Source organism: Erinaceus europaeus, chromosome 1 (assembly GCF_950295315.1).
Source record: "Erinaceus europaeus chromosome 1, mEriEur2.1, whole genome shotgun sequence".
Lineage (NCBI taxonomy): Eukaryota > Metazoa > Chordata > Mammalia > Eulipotyphla > Erinaceidae > Erinaceus > Erinaceus europaeus.
Genome location: NC_080162.1, coordinates 79791775 through 79810345, shown reverse-complemented (window position 1 = coordinate 79810345; position 18571 = coordinate 79791775). Strand labels below are relative to the sequence as shown.

The 18571-nt window shown below is 41.5% G+C and overlaps 1 protein-coding gene across 6 annotated transcripts in view; it reads left to right on the top strand.

The window, feature by feature from the left end:
• The window catches only part of NDRG3 (NDRG family member 3), a 107748-nt gene that overhangs the window by 50074 nt on the left and 39103 nt on the right, over positions 1-18571 (top strand). For 5 of the 6 annotated variants that reach the window (XM_060189286.1, XM_060189301.1, XM_060189299.1 and 2 more), the window contains one exon: positions 16463-16568. In XM_060189286.1, coding sequence (XP_060045269.1) covers positions 16463-16568 — 106 coding nt within the window. Of the gene's footprint in view, positions 1-11701; positions 11822-16462; positions 16569-18571 lie in introns of those variants that run through there. The other variant, XM_060189296.1, reaches the window with a different exon arrangement.

Below are 18571 nucleotides of genomic sequence, written 5' to 3'. Positions count from 1 at the left end.
GATAGAGAGGGAGAGAGAAACAGAGACACCTGTGTCACTGCTTTCGAAGCTTCCCCCCTGCAGGTGAGGACTGGGAGCTTAAAGCTGAGTTCGTGCACACAGTAGCATGTGGGCTCAACCAAGTGTGCCTCTGCCAAGAAGTTTCCAGATCTGAGAGGAGGTAAGTTGAGTTATAGATTATAGTTGGCTAGGGAATTGTTAGGGTTCCGTTAGGAAACCGTTTGCTATAGATTCTTTGCTCAAAAACAAGAAGTCATATTAATGTTTGATAAATGGTGGTGGCAAAATTTAAATCTAGTTTGGCAGTTAATTTAGCTTATGGTTTGAATCCTAAAATGAGCCATTTTAACAACGTTGCTATTGAATATTAGTATTTGATATAATTTACATAGAAGACATCAGTTAAGAAAGGTGACAGTAAAATTCAAGAGAACAGGGAGTCGGCAGTAGCACAGCAGTTAAGGACCGGCATAAGGATCCCGGTTCATGCCCCCCACTCCGCACCTGCAAGGGAGTTGATTCACAGGCGGTGAAGCAGGTCTGCAGGTGTCTGTCTTTCTCTTCCCCTCTCTGTCTCCCCCTCCTCTCTCCATTTCTCTCTGTCCTATCCAACAATGAAGACATCAATAACAACAACAGTAATAACTACAACAATAAAACAAGGGCAACAAAAAGGGAAAATGAATAAATAAATATTTTTTAAAAAGTCAAGAGAACAGGGGCCTGGGCGGTAACGCAGCAGGTTAAATGCACATGGCGCAAAGTGCAAGGACCGGCACAAGGTCCCAGTTCGAGCCCCCAGCTCCCCACCTGCAGGAGGGGTCGCTTCACAAGCGGTGAAGCAGGTCTGCATGTGACTACCTTTCTCTCCTCCTCTCTGTCTTCCCCTTCTCTCTCGATTTCTCTCTGTCCTATCCAACAACAGCTATAACAACAATAACAGTAACAACCACAAGGACAACAAAAATAGGAAAAATAGCCACTAGGAGCAGTGGATTCATAGTGCGGCACCAAGCCCCAGTGATAACCCTGGAGACCAAAAAAAAAAAAAGAACAATTTCAAGAACAGTGTATACATTATTCCTATCTAAAACTCTGGAAACATTTCCCTTAAAAGTATATTCAGGGAGTCAGGGCGGTAGTGCAGTGGGTTAAGCGCACGTGGCGCAAAGCACAAGGACCCAAGCAAGGATCCCAGTTCAAGCCCCCGGCTCCCCACCTGCAGAGGAGTCACTTCACAGGCGGTGAAGCAGGTCTGCAGGTGTCTATCTTTCTCTCCCCCTCTCTGTCTTCCCCTCCTCTCTCCATCTCTCTCTGTCCTATTCAACAACGATGACAACAACAATAATAACAACAACAACAATGAAAAACAAGGACAACAAAAAGGGAAAAATAAATAAATAAATACTAAAAAAAAGTATATTCATTTTATTTATTGCATATGAAAGCTTCATGAGGCAAAGAGATGGAGAGATAAGCCAGAGAAAACCACTCCAGTCTGATGATCTACCAATTAACCTATTTCCCCAACTGTAGGATTTTTGTTGTTGGTCATTTTGTTTAGTTTACCAGAGCACTGCTCAGCTCTGGTTTGTGGTGGTACTAGGGATTGAACCTAGGATCTTAGATGCTCCAGGCATGAGAGTCTTTTAGTGTAACCATTTTGCTACCTCCCCGGTACTATAGGATCATTTATTTTCATCGAATTGATTACTTCCCCTGAAAAAAAAAATATTGGAATGTACAGTAATGAGGTCCTGAGTTCTTTTCCAGGCACAGATGTGTCAGAGTAATGTTCTACTTTTCTCTCCTATTAATGGATAAATAAAGCTTTAAAAAAAAAAAGAAATGTAAAATAAGTATGCTTAGGTACCAAAGAAATACTCTGAAGCTACCTGTTATTGATGTTGTTGTTGTTGGATAGGACAGAGAGAAATGGAGAGAGGAGGGAGGGGAAGACAGGGGAGAGAAAGACAGACACCTGCAGACATGCTTCACTGCTTGTAAAGCAACTCACCTGCAGGTGGGGAGCTGGGGGCTTGAACCAGGATCCTTATACTGGTTCTTGCGCTTTGCACCACTTGCGCTTAACCCGCTGCACTACCACCTGACTCCCTTTAACTTTTTTTTTTTTTATGATACTTACTTGTTTATTTATTACTGGATAGAGGCAGGGAGAAATTGAGAGGGGAGGGGCGATAGAGAGGGAGAGAAGGAGAGAGACACCTGCAGCCCTGCTTAATGCTTAACCACTCATGAAGCTTTCCCCCTGCAGGTAGGGATCAACTCTATTATCTTTAGTAACTACATTTATAAAATTTTTAAGGTCTGAGCTTATATGTCTGAAACTTTATGGTTTTGTAAATCAGTGTTAAATTACTAATGAAAATGAAAATTAGTGGTCTGGGAGGTGGCCCAGTGGATAAAGAAAGCATTGAACCCTCAAGCATGAGGCCCTGAGTTCAAGCCCTGAATCCCTGGCAGCACATGTACCAGAGTAATATCTGGTTCTTTCTCTCCTCGTATCTCTCATGAGTAAATAAAATTCTTTTTTTTTTTTTTTTAAAAAGGGAGTCAGGTGGTAGTGCAGTGGGTTAAGTGCAGGTGGTGCAAAGTGCAAGGACCAGCATAAGGATCCCAGTTCGAGCTCCCGGCTCCCCATCTGTAGCGGAGTTGCTTCACAGGCAGTAAAGCAGGTCTGCAGGTGTCTATCTTTCTCTCTCCCTCTCTGTCTTCCCCTCCTCTCTCCATTTCTCTCTGTCTTATCCAACAACGACGACATCAATTAAAACAACAATAAAAAAAAAAAACAAGGGCAAACAAAAGGGAAAATAAATAAATATTAAAAAAAAAAGAAAATGGAATGCCAAAAATAGACAAATATGTGATGTGTGTGAGAGCCTGGGAAATAGTTCACATGGTAAGTTCATGCTTTATTGTGTATGAAGCTGTGGATATGAGCTCTCAAGACAGTATGTGGGAGCCCCTGCACAGGGAAGCTTCATGAATGGTAGAGCAGTGGTGTTTCTCCTGTCTCCCTCTATCTCTCGCTTTCTATCTAAAAAAAGAAATAGTGTGTGAAAGACACTCCAGCATTTACAATGTTCTTTTTTGCTTTTGTTTGTTCTTGTTATTCTTTTATTTGGTGATAGAGATCAAATTTAATACCTGTGCATACGGGCATATTCTCTGCTGTGCAGCTTCCCTAGCACCATGCTTTTCTTCTTTCTCTTTTTTTCTGGCAAGTGAAAGTGTAATTAAAAATAGACCATTTCTCTTAGTTCTTTGATTTTCCTAAATGACTTCATTTGCTATATAGCTCCTCTGAGACAAACAGCAGTTATATTTGAATGTAAGAGTAATGAGGAAAGGGATGATTGGAGGTGACAGGGTTGATGAAGAAAGAGAAAAGCACCCACTGCCAGATTAAACAATGAATCATCGGCTAATTGTCCACTTCTCTACTTGAGTACTGCTTAATTTTCCCCTCCTAAGACTGTTTAAAAGTTTGAAAATAGGGTTGGGGAGAAAGCATAATAGTTATGCAGAAACCTTTCATGCCTCAGGCACCAAAGGTCCCACGTTCAACCCAAGCACCCCTATAAGCCAGAGCTGAGCAGTGCTGTGGTTAAAAAAGAGAAAAGAAAAGAAAAGAAAAGAAAAAGAAAGGGCGGGGTGGTGGCTGAACATCAGCTTTTTAAAAATATTTTATTCACTTTTGTTGCCCTTGTTGTATTATTGTTGTAGTTATTGTTGTTGTTGGATAGGACAGAGAGAAATGGAGAGAGGAGGGGAAGACAGAGGAGGAGAGAAAGATAGACACCTGCAGACCTGCTTCACCGCCTCTGAAGCAACTCCCCTGCAGGTGGGGAGCTGGGGGCTCTAACCGGGATCCTTACTCCAGTCCTTGCGTTTTTTGCACCATGTGTGCTTAACCTGCTGCGCTACTGCCCAACTCCCTGAACATCAGCTTTAAAAAGCAAAATAGCTCCCTTTGATGGTGTGCTGCTTTGCCATGTGCGTTACCCAGGTTGAAGCCCAGCCCCCACACCATTAAAGAAAACTTCAGTGCTATGATTTTTCCCCCCTTTGTCTGTGTGTATCTGGAAATGTTAGCCCAAAGCAGTGAAGCCCTGGAGATGAGCAAAAAATGTTTGAAATTAGAGCTGAGACAGATGTTATTGCTTCTCTGTGTATATATTTCCTTGTCTAGGAGGGGTTCAATCTCTGGCAATGCATGTACCAGAGTGATGCTCAAATAAGTAAGGCTACCTATAATTCTCTTTGTACTTACTTATTTATTTTAAAGATTATTTATTTATTTATTATTTTTGGAAAGATTGGAGAGAGAGAGAACGAATTAGACATCACTCTGGTACATGTGCTGCCAGGGATTGAACTCAGGACCTCATGCTTGAGAATCCAGTGCTTTATCCACTGCACCACCTCCTAGACCACGGTTACCTATAATTCTCCAACATAGATGTAGCTATCTAATATTTATTCTACTTTTTACTTATATATTCTGGTTATCAAAAGAGTATATACTATAACCCACAGAAATGGAGTACTGACGGTTGGGTGGTACCACAACGGGTTAAGCGCAAAGCGCAAGGACCGGTGTCAGGATCCCGGTTCGAGCCCCTGGCTCCCCACCTGCAGGAGAGTTGCTTCACAAGCAGTGAAGCAGGTCTGCAGGTGTCTAACTTTCTCTCCCCTCTCTGTCTTCCCCATCTCTCTCCATTTCTCTCTGTCCTATCCAACAGTAACATCAATAACAACAATAATAACTACAACAATAAAAAAGGCAAAAAAGAAAAAAAGAAATGGAGTACTACATCTGTGTATTTTGTGTGTGTGTCTATTTCTCATAAAAATAATATTACGCTGTTTATGTGACTAATATGTACAATGTGTATCTCCCTTTCTGGCTTAATGAGAACACACTCTCATTTTTTTTTCTTTATTGGGGAATTAATGTTTTACATTCAACAGTAAATACAATAGTTTGTACATGCATAACATTCCCCAGATTCCCATTTAACAATACAACCCCCACTATGTCATTCATCATCTTTCATGAACCTGTATTCTCCCCACCCAGCCACCCACCCCAGAGTCTTTTACTTTGGTGTAATACTCCAATTTCATTTCAGGTTCAACTTGTGTTTTCTTTTCTAATCTTGTTTTTCAACTTCGGGCTGAAAGTGAGATCATTCCATATTCATCCTTCAGTTTCTGACTTATTTCACTCAACATGATTTTTTCAAGGTCCATCCAAGATCGGCTGAAAACAGTGAAGTCACCATTTTTTACAGCTGAGTAGTATTCCATTGTGTATATAGACCACAACTTGCTCAGCCACTCATCTGTTGTTGGACACCTGGGTTGCTTCCAGGTTTTGGCTATTACAAATAGTGCTGCCAAGAACATATGTGTACACAGATCTTTTTGGATGGATGTGTTGGGTTCCTTAGGATATATCCCCAGGAGAGGAATTGCAGGGTCATAGGGTAGGTCCATTTCTAGCCTTCTGAGAGTTCTCCAGACTGTTCTCCACAGAGGTTGGACCAATTGACATTCCCACCAGCAGTGCAGGAGGGTTCCTTTGACCCCACACCCTCTCCAGCATTTGCTGCTGTTACCTTTTCTGATGTATGACATTCTCACAGGAGTGAAGTGATATCTCATTGTTGTCTTTATTTGCATTTCTCTGACAATCGGAGACTTGGAGCATTTTTTCATGTGTTTCTCGGCCTTTTGGATCTCTTCTGTGGTGAATATTCTGTCCAAGTCTTCCCCCCATTTTTGGATGGGGTTATTTGTTGTCTTGTTGTTGAGTCTGGCAAGCCCTTTATATATGTTGGTTATTAAACTCTTATCTGATGTATGGCATGTAAAGATCTTCTCCCATTCTGTGAGGGGTCTCTTGGTTTGGGTAGTGGTTTCTTTTGCTGTGAAGAAGCTTTTTAATTTGATGTAGTCCCATAGGTTTATACTTGCCTTAGTTTTCCTTGTAATTGGATTCTTTTCATTGAAAATGTCTTTAAAATTTATGCGGAAAAAAGTTCTGCCAATATTTTCCTCTAAGTATCGATAGTTTCTGGCCTAACATCCAAGTCCTTGATCCACTTGGAATTTACTTTTGTATTTGGTGAAATACAGTGATTCAGTTTCATTCTTCTGCATGTTTCAACCCAATGTTTCCAACACCATTTGTTGAAGAGACTCTGCTTTCCCCATGTAATAGTCTGGGCCCCTTTGTCAAAGATTAGATGTCCATACGTGTGGGGCCTCATTTCTGGGCTCTCAATTCTATTCCACTGGTCAGTGTGTCTGTTCATGTTCCAGTACCAAGCAGTTTTGATGACAATGGCCCTATAATACAGTTTGAGATCTGGGAGTGTGATGCCTCCAGTTCTGTTCTTTTTTCTCAAGATTGTTTTGGCAATTCTAGGTCTTTTCTGGTTCCAGATAAACACACTCTCATTTTCATGTCATAACTATTTCAACTACTTTTTTAAAACATGATTTTAAAGATTTATTTTATTTGTCACATATAACACAGAAGAGTTTCACATGAGACACACAGAAGAGAAGCCAGAGCTGGAGATCAAACTAGGAACTTGATGTATGCAATTCAGTGCTCTACCACTTCAGCCATTTCCCCAGCTCCTCTTATTCACTATGAGAGGGAGCATAGAGACCAGAGCCCTGCTCAGTTCTGGCAGTGGCACAGCAAATAGAACCTGTGCCCCCTGGGACCTCAGGCACAAGTCCTGTGCTCTAACGGGCTCTTTCTTGCCAGTCCTCAATTTTTTTTGTTTGTTTCGTTATCTCTAGGACCTCGCTTGTGCATAATTTCACCACTCTGAGCTTACTTTTTTCAGAGACAGAGGCATGCACACACAGAGAGAGACACCACCACAGCACTGAAGCTTCCCTCAGGGCCATAGCATTCCTCTGTGCTGTGCCAGCTACTTGAACCTGGGCCATGCTCATGGCAAAGCAAATGCCCTACCTGATGAAACATCTCACCAGCCCTATTTGTTTGCTTGTTTTGTTTTTTGCTTCTTCCAGATTTAGGTATTTGTATCCTGGATGGGGGTTGGGGGAACAGGGGAACTACAGCATGACTGTGGCACATAGAAGCCAAATATCAAACTGGGGACTTCATGCATGAAGTCCAGTGTTCTACCCACTGTGCCACCTCCCCAGACTCGTTTCCATGTCATTTTAAAACATAAAGATCACTTTCATGGGCTGCCTGGGATAACGGGACACAGTGGATAAAGCGCTGGACTCTAAAACAAGACATACTGAATTTGATCTCTGTATTGCATGGGCTAAAATAAAATAATACTCCGCCCCACCCCATTTCTCCCTTCCTCCGCTCCTTCATTCTCTCTCTCTCTCTCTAAAGTTTTTATTTATTATTAATGAGAAAGATAGGAGAGAGAGAAAGAACCAGACATCACTCTGATACATGTGCTTTTAGGGACTGAACTCAGGACTTCATGCTTGAGAGTTCAGTGCTTTATCTACTGCGCCACCTCCAGGACTTCTTCCTTCCTTCATTCTCTTATGTTAACAATAAATAAATCGTTTGAGAAAATAACTTTAATGGCTGCAAATTCATCATCTGGTTATTTCTTGACTATTAAATTAGTTTTAGAAGTTAGACTACTGGGAGTCGGGCTGTAGCGCAGCGGGTTAAGCGCAGGTGGCACAAAGCACAAGGACCGGCATAAGGATCCCGGTTCGAACCCGGCTCCCCACCTGCAGGGGAGTCGCTTCACAGGCGGTGAAGCAGGTCTGCAGGTGTCTGTCTTTCTCTCCTCCTCTCTGTCTTCCCCTCCTCTCTCCATTTCTCTCTGTCCTATCCAACAATGACAACAACAATAATAACTACAACAATAAAACAACAAGGGCAACAAAAGGGAATTAATTAATTAAATATTTTTAAAAAAAGACTATTCTTTTAAAAAAAAGAAGTTAGACTACTTATAATAAGTTCAGCTCACTGAATATTTTTGTGCATAACTTTATTCATGCTTTGGGATTATTTCCTTAGATTCTTTGAATGAGCATATTTAAGGCATAGGTTATCGGGGGTTGGGCGGTTAAGCACACATGGCGCGAAGCTCAAGGACTGGTATAAGAATCTCAGTTCGAACCCCTGTGCCAGGAGCCGGCCTCGGCAGAAGTAATTCAGAGTTCCTAAAGGAAAAGGAGAGTAGGCAAGATGAATGAAGTGAGAGACACATCAGTTGTTTCAGGTGCAGGAGGGCGGCATCTCTGTCCTCTGTCTGCAGAGGTTTATTATTTAAACACTTTTTGCCCGGATATAGTTGACATTATGTAAGATTATTTTCATTATCATCAAGGATACAGAAGACATCATGTATAATTGTTTTCATTAACATCAAGAATAACCTCAAACAACATTATTGTTGTTATAGGTATATTTTCCTTAAAAAGTTCCCTAGGTCTGGGGGCATCCTGATCTCCCCTTGAAAGTTTCTTGGGTCTGGGGTAGTCTAAATCTACCCTTGAAAGTTTCCTTGGTCAGGAGTAGTCTAAATTTTCCCTTGAAAGTTCCCTTGAAATGACCAACTGTGTTTTGACCATCTCCCTGTTCTGACCTTCTGTATGAATGAACACTTTTCTCTGGAGCTAAATCTAATAGCTTTTCTTCTTAACCCATTCCTGGATGGGCGTAACTAGATCATAGTAGGCTGTCCACCTAAAGAAATCCTAACTACACAACCTAATACTCATCATTGATGTCTGTAAGTGGAAGCAGTGTGTTTGTGGGTGAGGGTAAGCAATAGGGCCTCTTTATATTTAGATGGAGATCACAGTCTGTCACTCATACTAAAAGCCACCCTTAATTCTGGCTTTTGGTCTAAGTTCAGCTGATTGAAAAGCTATAGTGGTGATAAGTAGCTACTTTTCTGAAAGCCTTTAAATGGGTATGGCAGCTTCTGCTCTTAGGCCACTTTTAGTCTTGTTAAACTTACTGCCATTAATTGTTGTCACTATGTACTTCCCCTGGGGATTCGTTTCTATTGTCCCCAGGTAACATTTGTGTGTTTGCAATATAGCCAAGAAGTCCTCAATTTATCAATGTAATTAAGAAACAAATAGCTTTGGTTAGTCAAGAACTTTCCGCTCTGCAGTAGGTTCCAGTCTGTTCGGACTTTGGCAACCGTTACCTCCGCCATTATACAAAAAGGATGAATAGTTTCAGTTCGGTCCTGGCTTGCTCGGACTTTGTCTGACAGCAGCCATGACGTCGCCTCCACCACCCCCGGCTCCCCACCTGCAGGGGAGTCACTTCACAAGTGGTGAAGCAGGTCTGCAGGTGTCTGTCTTTCTCTTCCCCTCTCTGTCTTCTCTTCCTCTCTCCATTTCTCTCTGTCCTGTCCAACAACAATGACATCAGTAACAATAATGATAACCACAACAACGATAAAACAACAAGAGCAACAGAAGGGGAAAAAATAGCCTCCAGGAGCAGTGGATTTGCACCGAGCCCCAGCAATAACCCTGGAGGCAAAAAAAAAAAAAAAAAAGACATAGGTTATCAAAATGTCTTCACTTAAAAATATTTGTCAGTGAAAAGGTATTGTCAGTTAGGTTATATCATTTCTTCTTCTTGTGGAAAAAGCTGACAGTAAACTCACAAGAATGTATTTCTCTCTCCAAGGATAATTCAGGCATAATGAAGGGCTGAGTAATTTCATGATGATTATTTAATAGCCTAGCTCTTTAGAGGACTGATTTATGGAACTCAGCTGTGAAGACTGGTTTTTTGTACCATAGTTGATATGCATATATATATGTTGTGACTGCCCCTGAGCATACAACCCCACCAATGTGTCCTAGAGCCCAATTCCCCAGAACCCTGCCCCACTAAGGAAAGAGAGAGGCAGGCTGGGAGTATGGGTCAACCTGCCAACACCCGTGTTCAATAGGGAAGCAATTACAGAAGCCAGAGCTTCCACCTTTTACACCCCATAATGACCGTGGGTCCATACTCCCAGAAGGATAAAGAATAGGAAAGCTATCAGGGGAGGAGATGGGATACAGAGTTCTGGTGGTGAGAATTGTGTGGAGTTGTACCCCTCTTATCCTATGGTTTTTGTCAGTGTTTCCTTTTCATAAATAAAAAATTTTTAAAGGGGGAGGGGTTTAAACCAATATCACAGATCACTTGGTGATTGGGCATTGTTGCAAAAAAAAAAAAGTGGCATAATGGATAAAACCAGAGTACTAATATTTTGAGAGAGGGAGAGTTACCAATTTCAAAGTACTTAGCTGTAGCATCTATAGTATTAGTGATAGAACCTAGGTCTTCAGGCATGTAAGTTCTGTACATTACATCTGAGTTCTCTCCCTAGCACTACTCTCATATTCTTTATTTTTTATATTTATTTATTTCCCCTTTTGTTGCCTTTGTTGTTTGTTGTAGTAGTTATTGTTGTTGTTATTGATGTCGTCATTGTTTAGATAGGACAGAGAGAAATGGAGAGAGGAGGGGAAGACAGGAGGAGAGAAAGATAGACACCTTCAGACCTGCTTCACCTCCTGTGAGGCAACTTTCCTGGAGGTGAGTAGCTGGGGGCTCGATCCGAGATCCTTAGCCGGTCCTTGCGCTTCATACCACATGTGCTTAACCCGCTACGCTACTGCCCGACTCCCTACTCTTCTATTCTTTTTTTTTAAAGTTTTTTTATTTATTTATTTTCCCTTTTGTTGCCCTTGTTTTTTTATTGCTGTTGTAGATATTGTTGTTGTTATTGATGTCGTCTTTGTTAGATAGGACAGAGAAAAATGGAGAGAGGAGGGGAAGACAGAGGGGGAGAGAAAGATAGACACCTGCAGACCTGCTTCACCGCTTGTGAAGCTTTCCCCCTGCAGGTGGGGTCCAGGGGCTTGAACCTGGGTCCTTGTGCACTGTAATGTAAGTGCTTAGCCAGGTGAGCCACCACCTGGCCCCATTACTCTTCTATTCTTAAACTATAAAACTACTTTGACTAAGAGGGAAAGACAGTCCAGAATGCACAAGTGTGCCTTGGGCCAGTATGATTTCAAGTTGTTTCATAAACCTGAAAAATGAAGAGATTGTGTTCAAGAAGTACATAACCTTGGAGACAGCAAATAATTGGAGAAATACATAGCCTTGCTTAATAATCAGTGTGCAGCCTGAGAGGTGGCTTAGTAGGTAAGGCATTGAACTCTCAAGCATGAGGTCTCTAGTTCAATTCCCAACATCACATGTAATTCTCTGGTCTTCCTTCTCTTCCTTTCCTTTTTCTCCTCCACCCCCCCCATCCTCTCATTAATAAATAAGGAAATGAATCTTTTAAAACAATAACAGGGTGGGGGGGATAGCATAATGGTTATGCAAAGAGACTGTCATGCCTGAGACTTCAAGGTCCCAGATTTAATCCCCTGTACCACCATAAGGTAGAGCTAAGCAGTGCTCTGGTAAAAAAAAAAAAAAAAAACAACAAAATAAAACCAGAAATAATCAAAGAGTGCTGGGAAAGATCTATGATCAGAACCTGTTAGACACTACTTTGGGCCATACCCTTTAAGCAAAGGCTCTTTCTCATTATGTAGTCACACACTCTAGAATGCTGAGAGCGAAGGATAAGGTAATTAAAGAAACAGCTTGCCAGATAGGAGACAGTTGATAAAACAGATTGCATCGCCGTTACTTTGTGTGCATGAGCCAGGGTCTCTGCACACTCGTCTCCAGATGAAGGCTTATTCAAGCTCACCAAGGATACATTTACAAGTCTACCTAGAAGTGAGTGTATCCTCTCTTTCCATAGTACTTCTTCTACTAACAACATTTACATTCACATATTTTGAAAATGAGAAGCTATATGAAACACGACCAAAGATTGTTCTAAATGAGGTAGCTAGACTGACAAATAAGACCTAGGACTCTTATAGCCCATTGACACTTTGCTAGTTATACCACTTGAGGTCATATGTTGTGGGGAAGTAGGAACTGAGGTTGTACCAAAAATGTGAAGTTTTCATTTTTTCCCCCTTTTTATTGGTGGGATTAATGGTTTACAGATGACAGTAAAATACAGTAGTTTGTACAAGTGCATCATTTCTCAGTTTTCCACTTAAGAATCTAACCCCACACCTAGGTCCTCTTCTGCCATCATGTTCCAGAACCACCACCACCACCACCACCACCCCCATTCCTTTAGTTTGGTGCAATATACCAGCGGAGTTTTCAATTTTAACTTAATATTATCCAGGTTGTGAAATGTTGACAAAGAACATTAAGTTCTTACATAAGGTTGTTAATAGGTTTTTAGGATCTGCAGTTTTCAGTAAAATGACTTATAATGAAACCCAGACATGGGGAAAACATATAAACTACACACAGTGATCCTGGCAGAGAATCAAAGTGTTTTGTTTTCCCTCAGCATTATAATGAATAAAAGAATGTTATTCTGTAGTTATTTTGCCCTATTCCTTAATCTATTTTTTAAAATACATATATTTTTATTTAATTTTTTCTCTTAATTTGAGATATTCAATCTATTTTCCCCCTCTCATACATAGTGATTTGTGAGACTATAAGTTAATAGGAGTATATATTTTATTGAATAGGACAGCAAGAAATTGAGAGGGAAGGGGAAGATTGAGAGGGAGAAAGACCTGCTTCACTGCTCATGAAGCGTCCTCCCCTGAGGTGTGGAGTAGGGGCTTGAACCCAGATCCTTGCTTATCATACTATGTGTACTTAACTAGGTGTACCACTGCTTGGCCCCTTCTTGTCCATTATCTGTATTTTATTGTATCACAATTCATTCATCAATTTTTCTACTATTTCCATTTTTTCTTAACATTGCAAATAAGGCTTACAGTGTTCATCTCTGTATATCATTGTGTGTGTGTTTGTGTGTGTATGTGTGTGAGAGAGTAACACCATGTATGAAAATCCTTGTTTTTTAAATGTTTAGCAGTTTGTTGTTGTTGTTTTACCAGAGCACTACTCAGCTCTGGCTTATGGTGGTGTGCGGGGTTGAACCTGGGATTTCGGAGACTTAGTCATGAGAGTCTCTTTGCATAACCATTATGCTGTCTACCCACTGCTCAGCAGCTGTTTTTAAGAAATATTTTATTTATTTATTACTGAATAAAGAAAGAGAGAATGAAGAAGAGAACAAGAGAGACACCTGCAGCCCTGTTTCACCACTTGTGAAGCTTTCCCTCTACAGGTGGGGCCCAGGGGCTTGAACCAGGTCCTTGCACACTGTAATGTATGTGCTTAACCAGGTGACCCCAAGTACAAGAGTTATTATTTTTCTGCTTCTTGGTCAAAACTTGGTATTAATCTGTCTTTAAATTCCTTTTCTGTTCTGATGTTTGTGAAATCACCATCTCATTTAATTCAATGTGCATTACCCTGACTGCTAATGAGAGTTAAGGTTGGTATTTTTGTTTGCTTATTTATTTTTAAATTTTTTTATTATCTTTATTTAATTATTGGATAGAGACAACCAGAAATTGAGAGGGAAGGAGGAGATAGAGAGACAGAGAGACACCTGCAGCCCTGCTTTACCACTTGTGAAGCTTTCCTCCTGCAGGTGGGGACCAGGGGCTCAGGCCTGGGTCCTTGCACATTGTAACATGTGCCTCAACCAGGTGTGCCACCACCTGGTCCCTGCTTATTTATTTATTTATTTTTGTGACTTTTTAAAATTTATTTATTTAAGAAAGGAGACATTGACAAAACCATAGAATAAGAGGGGTACAATTCCACACAATTCCCATAACCTGATCTCCACATCCCACCCCTCTCCTGATAGCCTTCCCATTCTCTATCTCTCTGGGAGTATGGATCCAGGGTCGTTGTGGGTTGCAGAGGGTAGAAGGTCTGGCTTCTGTAATTGCTTCCCCGCTGAACATGGGCGTTGACTGGTTGATCCATACTCCCAGTCTGTCTCTCTCTTTCCCTGGTAGGGTGGGTCTCTGGGGAAGTGGCGCTCCAGTACACATTGATGGGGTCGTCTGTCCAGAGAAGTCTGGTCAGCATCCGGAACCTGGTGGCTGAAAAGAGAGTTAACATACAAAGCCAAACAAATTGTTGAACAATCATGGACCTAAAGACTGTAATAGTGCAGATGAAGTGTTGGCGGTATTCCCTGCATGCTCTTGTGTACTTCTGCTTTCAGATATATATTTTTCCCCTAGTTTATTACCAGAGCACTACTCAGCTCTGGCTTATGGTGGTGCTGGAGATTGAACCTAGGACCCTGGAGTCTAAGGCATGAAAGTCTTTTGCATAGTTGTTGTCTCCCCACCCCTCCTTCATAACCTATCACAACATCTTATATATTTTTTTTTCACAGCACCTATCAAAACCTAATATTATGGGTTGGCTGATTTATGTGTTTGTCTGGCTCCCTCTGTAAAACAGTCTCTGTGAACAGATCTCACATCTCTCTTATTTATTGTCTTGCTTCCTATAGTTTAGTTCAGGGTCTGTTAGTAACATCTCAGTAAATGGTTATTAATATGGTGGCAGAGGGAAAAATTCTGATTTGACTACAACAGAAATGCTAGTAAGAATTTATTACTTTATATTCCTTCCACCTAAGGTCTATACTTTATTTCATAAATAGTTCCGATTATATCCTCCATTTTTATCTCAAATTTTGTTTACTTACCATTTTTTTTGTAATACTATAAAATTTTGAAAGTACAGTTCCATACTTCTGTCACACAAGTCCCCACCATCACACAGTGCCTCCACACTATCAAAATGACTGCTCTTGCCCTCCTTCCCGTTGCTCTTCCCCTTTCACTGTGGTAATTACCATATTTCTCACCATATCTTTTATTTATTCCCCTACTCAGGCCTTTGGTTTGAATGCGGATAACAGTAATAAAAAATAGCAGTATTGGTATTTAGGTTTGAGTCCAGTCTCCACTGCATTGGGGGATGCTATTTGAAAACATTCTCCAGCAGGTTAAGCACATGTGGCGCAAAGTGCAAGGACAGCGTAAGGATCCTGGTTCAAGCCCCTGGGTTTTACCCAGCAACTTTTTAAAAAATACTATTTATTTATTTAGTATTGGATGCAAACAGAGGGAAACTGAGAGGGGAGGTGGAGATAGAGAGGGAGAGACACCTGCAACCCAGCTTCACAACTTGTAAAGTTTTCCCCCTGAAGGCGGGAGCTGGGGGCTTGAACCTGGGTCCTTGTGCCCTATAATGTATGTACTTAACCAGGTGCACCACCTCCTATCTCCCGCAACTTTTTTTTAATTGCCACCAGATTTATTGCTGGGGCTAAGTGCTTACACAATGAATCCACCACTTCTGGCTACCATTTTCCTCCTTTTTATTAGAGAGGACAGAGAGAAATTGAGGGGATGAGGGTAAAGAGAAAGAAACACCATGAGAGTCGGTACTGCCCAGTGGGTTAAGCACAGGTGGCACAAAGCGCAAGGACCAGCATAAGGATCCCAGTTCCAGCCCCCGGCTCCCCACCTGCAGGGGAGTAGCTTCACAGGCGCTGAAGCAGGTCTGCAGGTGTCTTCCTCTCCCCCTCTCTGTCTTCCCCTCCTCTCTCCATTTCTTTCTGTCCTATCCAACGACAACATCAATAACAATAATATCTACAACAATAAAACAAGTGTGACAAAAGGGAATAAATAAATATTTTTTAAAAAGAAGAAACACCCGCAGATCATTTTCACCACTTGTGAAGAATGTCATCATCGTCCCCCATCCCCTGTACCCCCTTCAGCAGGTAGAGAGCAGCTTAAACCTGCATTCTCATGCATGGTAATGTATGTGCTCAACCAGGTATGCCACCACTCAGCCTTACCCAGCAATTTCTTATCTTCTGTTTACTTAACTCGTCTTCCACCAAGTCTTACCTGCCTCCTTGCACAACTTACTCATCTCCTTTCCGTGAGCAAAGTGCTTAACCTGACTTCCACTCACTCAAGACAGTGAGTTTTGAGAATGAGAAGATGTATCTTTCCTTTGTTTATTTGTTTCTGAGGAAGGGATAAGAAAGGAATATTCTCGGGTGGCACACCTGGTTGAGCGCACATTTTACAATGCACAAGGACCCAGGTTCGAGCCCCCAGTCCCCACCTGCAGGGGGAAAGCTTTGCAAGTGGTGAAGCAGGGCTGCAGGTGTCTCTCTGTCACTCCCCCTCACTATTTCCCCTTTCCTCTCAATTTCTGGCCGTCTCTATCCAATAAATAAATAAAGATAATAAAAAAATGTTAAAAAAAAAAAGGAATGTTCTCTAACATCTGTCTGATATGCTTATTTCAGCAAAGCTAGAGATGTGTTCTTGCCCCAACTAATGGGGAAGAGTGGCATATTGGGTTGTGAATTTTCAGCAGCCTCTGAAGTCCATTATACCTTTGTTGAGACCTTGCATTCTCTTACTACAGGAACATGATATAGAAACAACTCATGGTGTGGTCCACGTTACTATAAGAGGTCTTCCGAAGGGAAACAGACCAGTCATTCTGACTTATCATGACATTGGCCTCAATCGTATGTATTTGACTTTGTACCTTCCCTTTCTAAAACTGTAACAATCTTTGTGTATTATAAAAAGAAGCACCAGCATTCTATTGGAGCATAGCATTGTTCTTACTTATTTATTTTTTCAGTTTTGTTTTTGTTTTTAATCTTTTTTTTTTCTTACCACCAGGGTTATTGCTGGGGCTTGGTGCTTGCACAAAAAATCCGCCAGTCCCTGCAGGCAGTTATCCCCCCCCTTTTTTTTTCTTTGTATATTTTATTGGATAGGACGGAGAGAAATTGAGAGGGAAGGGTGAGATGGAGAAGGAAAAAGGGACACCTGTACACCTACTTCACCACTCATGAATTTTCCCCTTTGCAGGTGGGCAGTGGGGGCTTGAACCTAGGTTCAGTGGTAATGTGTACACTTACCCTGATAATGCCATCACCTGGCCCCCTGGAGCATATATATTTTTCTTTCTACTTTAAGCTTCTCTCCTATGTGTAAATGGCAGGATTAAAGTTTTTATGAAGTTTACAGGGCGGTGCATTTTCTGTCACATCTGCTAATGATAATCTGATGAACTAATTAAGAAAATAGTACTGGTTAGTACTTGTAGTTAGTACTAGGTGAGGGAGCTAGGTGGTAGCACACCTGGTTAAGCACAAAAATTAGTAGTATGAGGGGTCAGGTGGTAGTGGTGCGCCAGGTTAAACACAAATAATACAGTGCACAAGGACCCAGGTTTAAGCACCTGTCCCCACCTGCAGGGGGGAAGCTTCATGAGTGGTGAAGCAGGGCTGTGGGTGTCTCTCTGTCTCTTTCCCTCTCTATCTCCCACCTCTTTCAATTTCTCTCTCTCTCTCTTTTTTTTTTTTTTTTTTACCAGAGCACTGATGTGTTCTGGTGGTATGGAAGATTGAACCTGGGACTTTGGAGCCTCAGGCATGAGAGTCTGTCTGCATAGTCATCATGCTATCTATCCCCACCCCCTCTCAATTTTTCTGTGTCTGTCTATCCAGAGATAAATTATTTTTTTTAAATACTATGCACAAGGATCCACTCAAGGACCCTGGTTGGAGCCCCTGTTCCACCACCTACAGCAGGGACACTTCACATTCAGTGAAGTAGGTTTTCTCTCTCCCTCTCTATCTCCCTCTCCCCTCTCAGTTTATCTCTGTCCTATTGAATGAAATGGGTGGGAAAGAAAAGAAAATGGTGGTACTGAGTTCCAGTGATAACCTGGAGGCAAATAAATCAATAATAATAATAATAATAGAATTGGGAACCCTGCGATGGGGCACTTGGTTAAGTACACATATTACCATGCACAAGGACCCAGCTTCAAACCGCCCAGTCTCTACCTGTAGGGGAAGCTTCACAAGTGATGAGGCGGTGCTATAGGTGTCTTTCTTCCTTCTCAGTTTCTCTCTGTTTTATCAAAGTTTTTATGAATTTTTTTTTTTGAAAAGTAGATAGAACTGAAGGCAGTTGGATATTTATTTATTTATTTATTTGGAGTCTTTACTTAGGGTGTGTGTGTTTTCTTCATATTTCAGAGTTTGGGGCTGGAAAGATAACAGCGGTTATGCAAAAAGACTTTCATGCCTGAGGCTGAGGTCCCAGGTTTACTCCTTAGCACCACTGTAAGCCAGAGCTGAGCAGTGCTCTCTGGTCTTGAGAAAAAAGAAAGAAAAAAAAAGTCAGTGTTTGAACTTTACTTTGATGGGAACTTTTCAGTCAATTAGTAAAAGTATGTTTGATACAGCCTGTCATAGGTGAATTTTAAGTGGACTCCTGTAGATGGTAGTGTAAGATTTTTCATCTTAGCCACAGACATGGGATCTCTATGTATGTATTTTCTTCCATGCTTCTCTAGCTTTCAGCGCTCACCTGCATTTGAGATATAGTTGCAGGTGCTGAAGCATTTGCAACTTCTTTAACGTGAGAAGTAACTTAAGCAGTTACAGCAATAGGTTAGAAATAAAAGAGTGGGAGCTGGGCAGTAGCACAGCAGGTTAAGCGCAGGTGG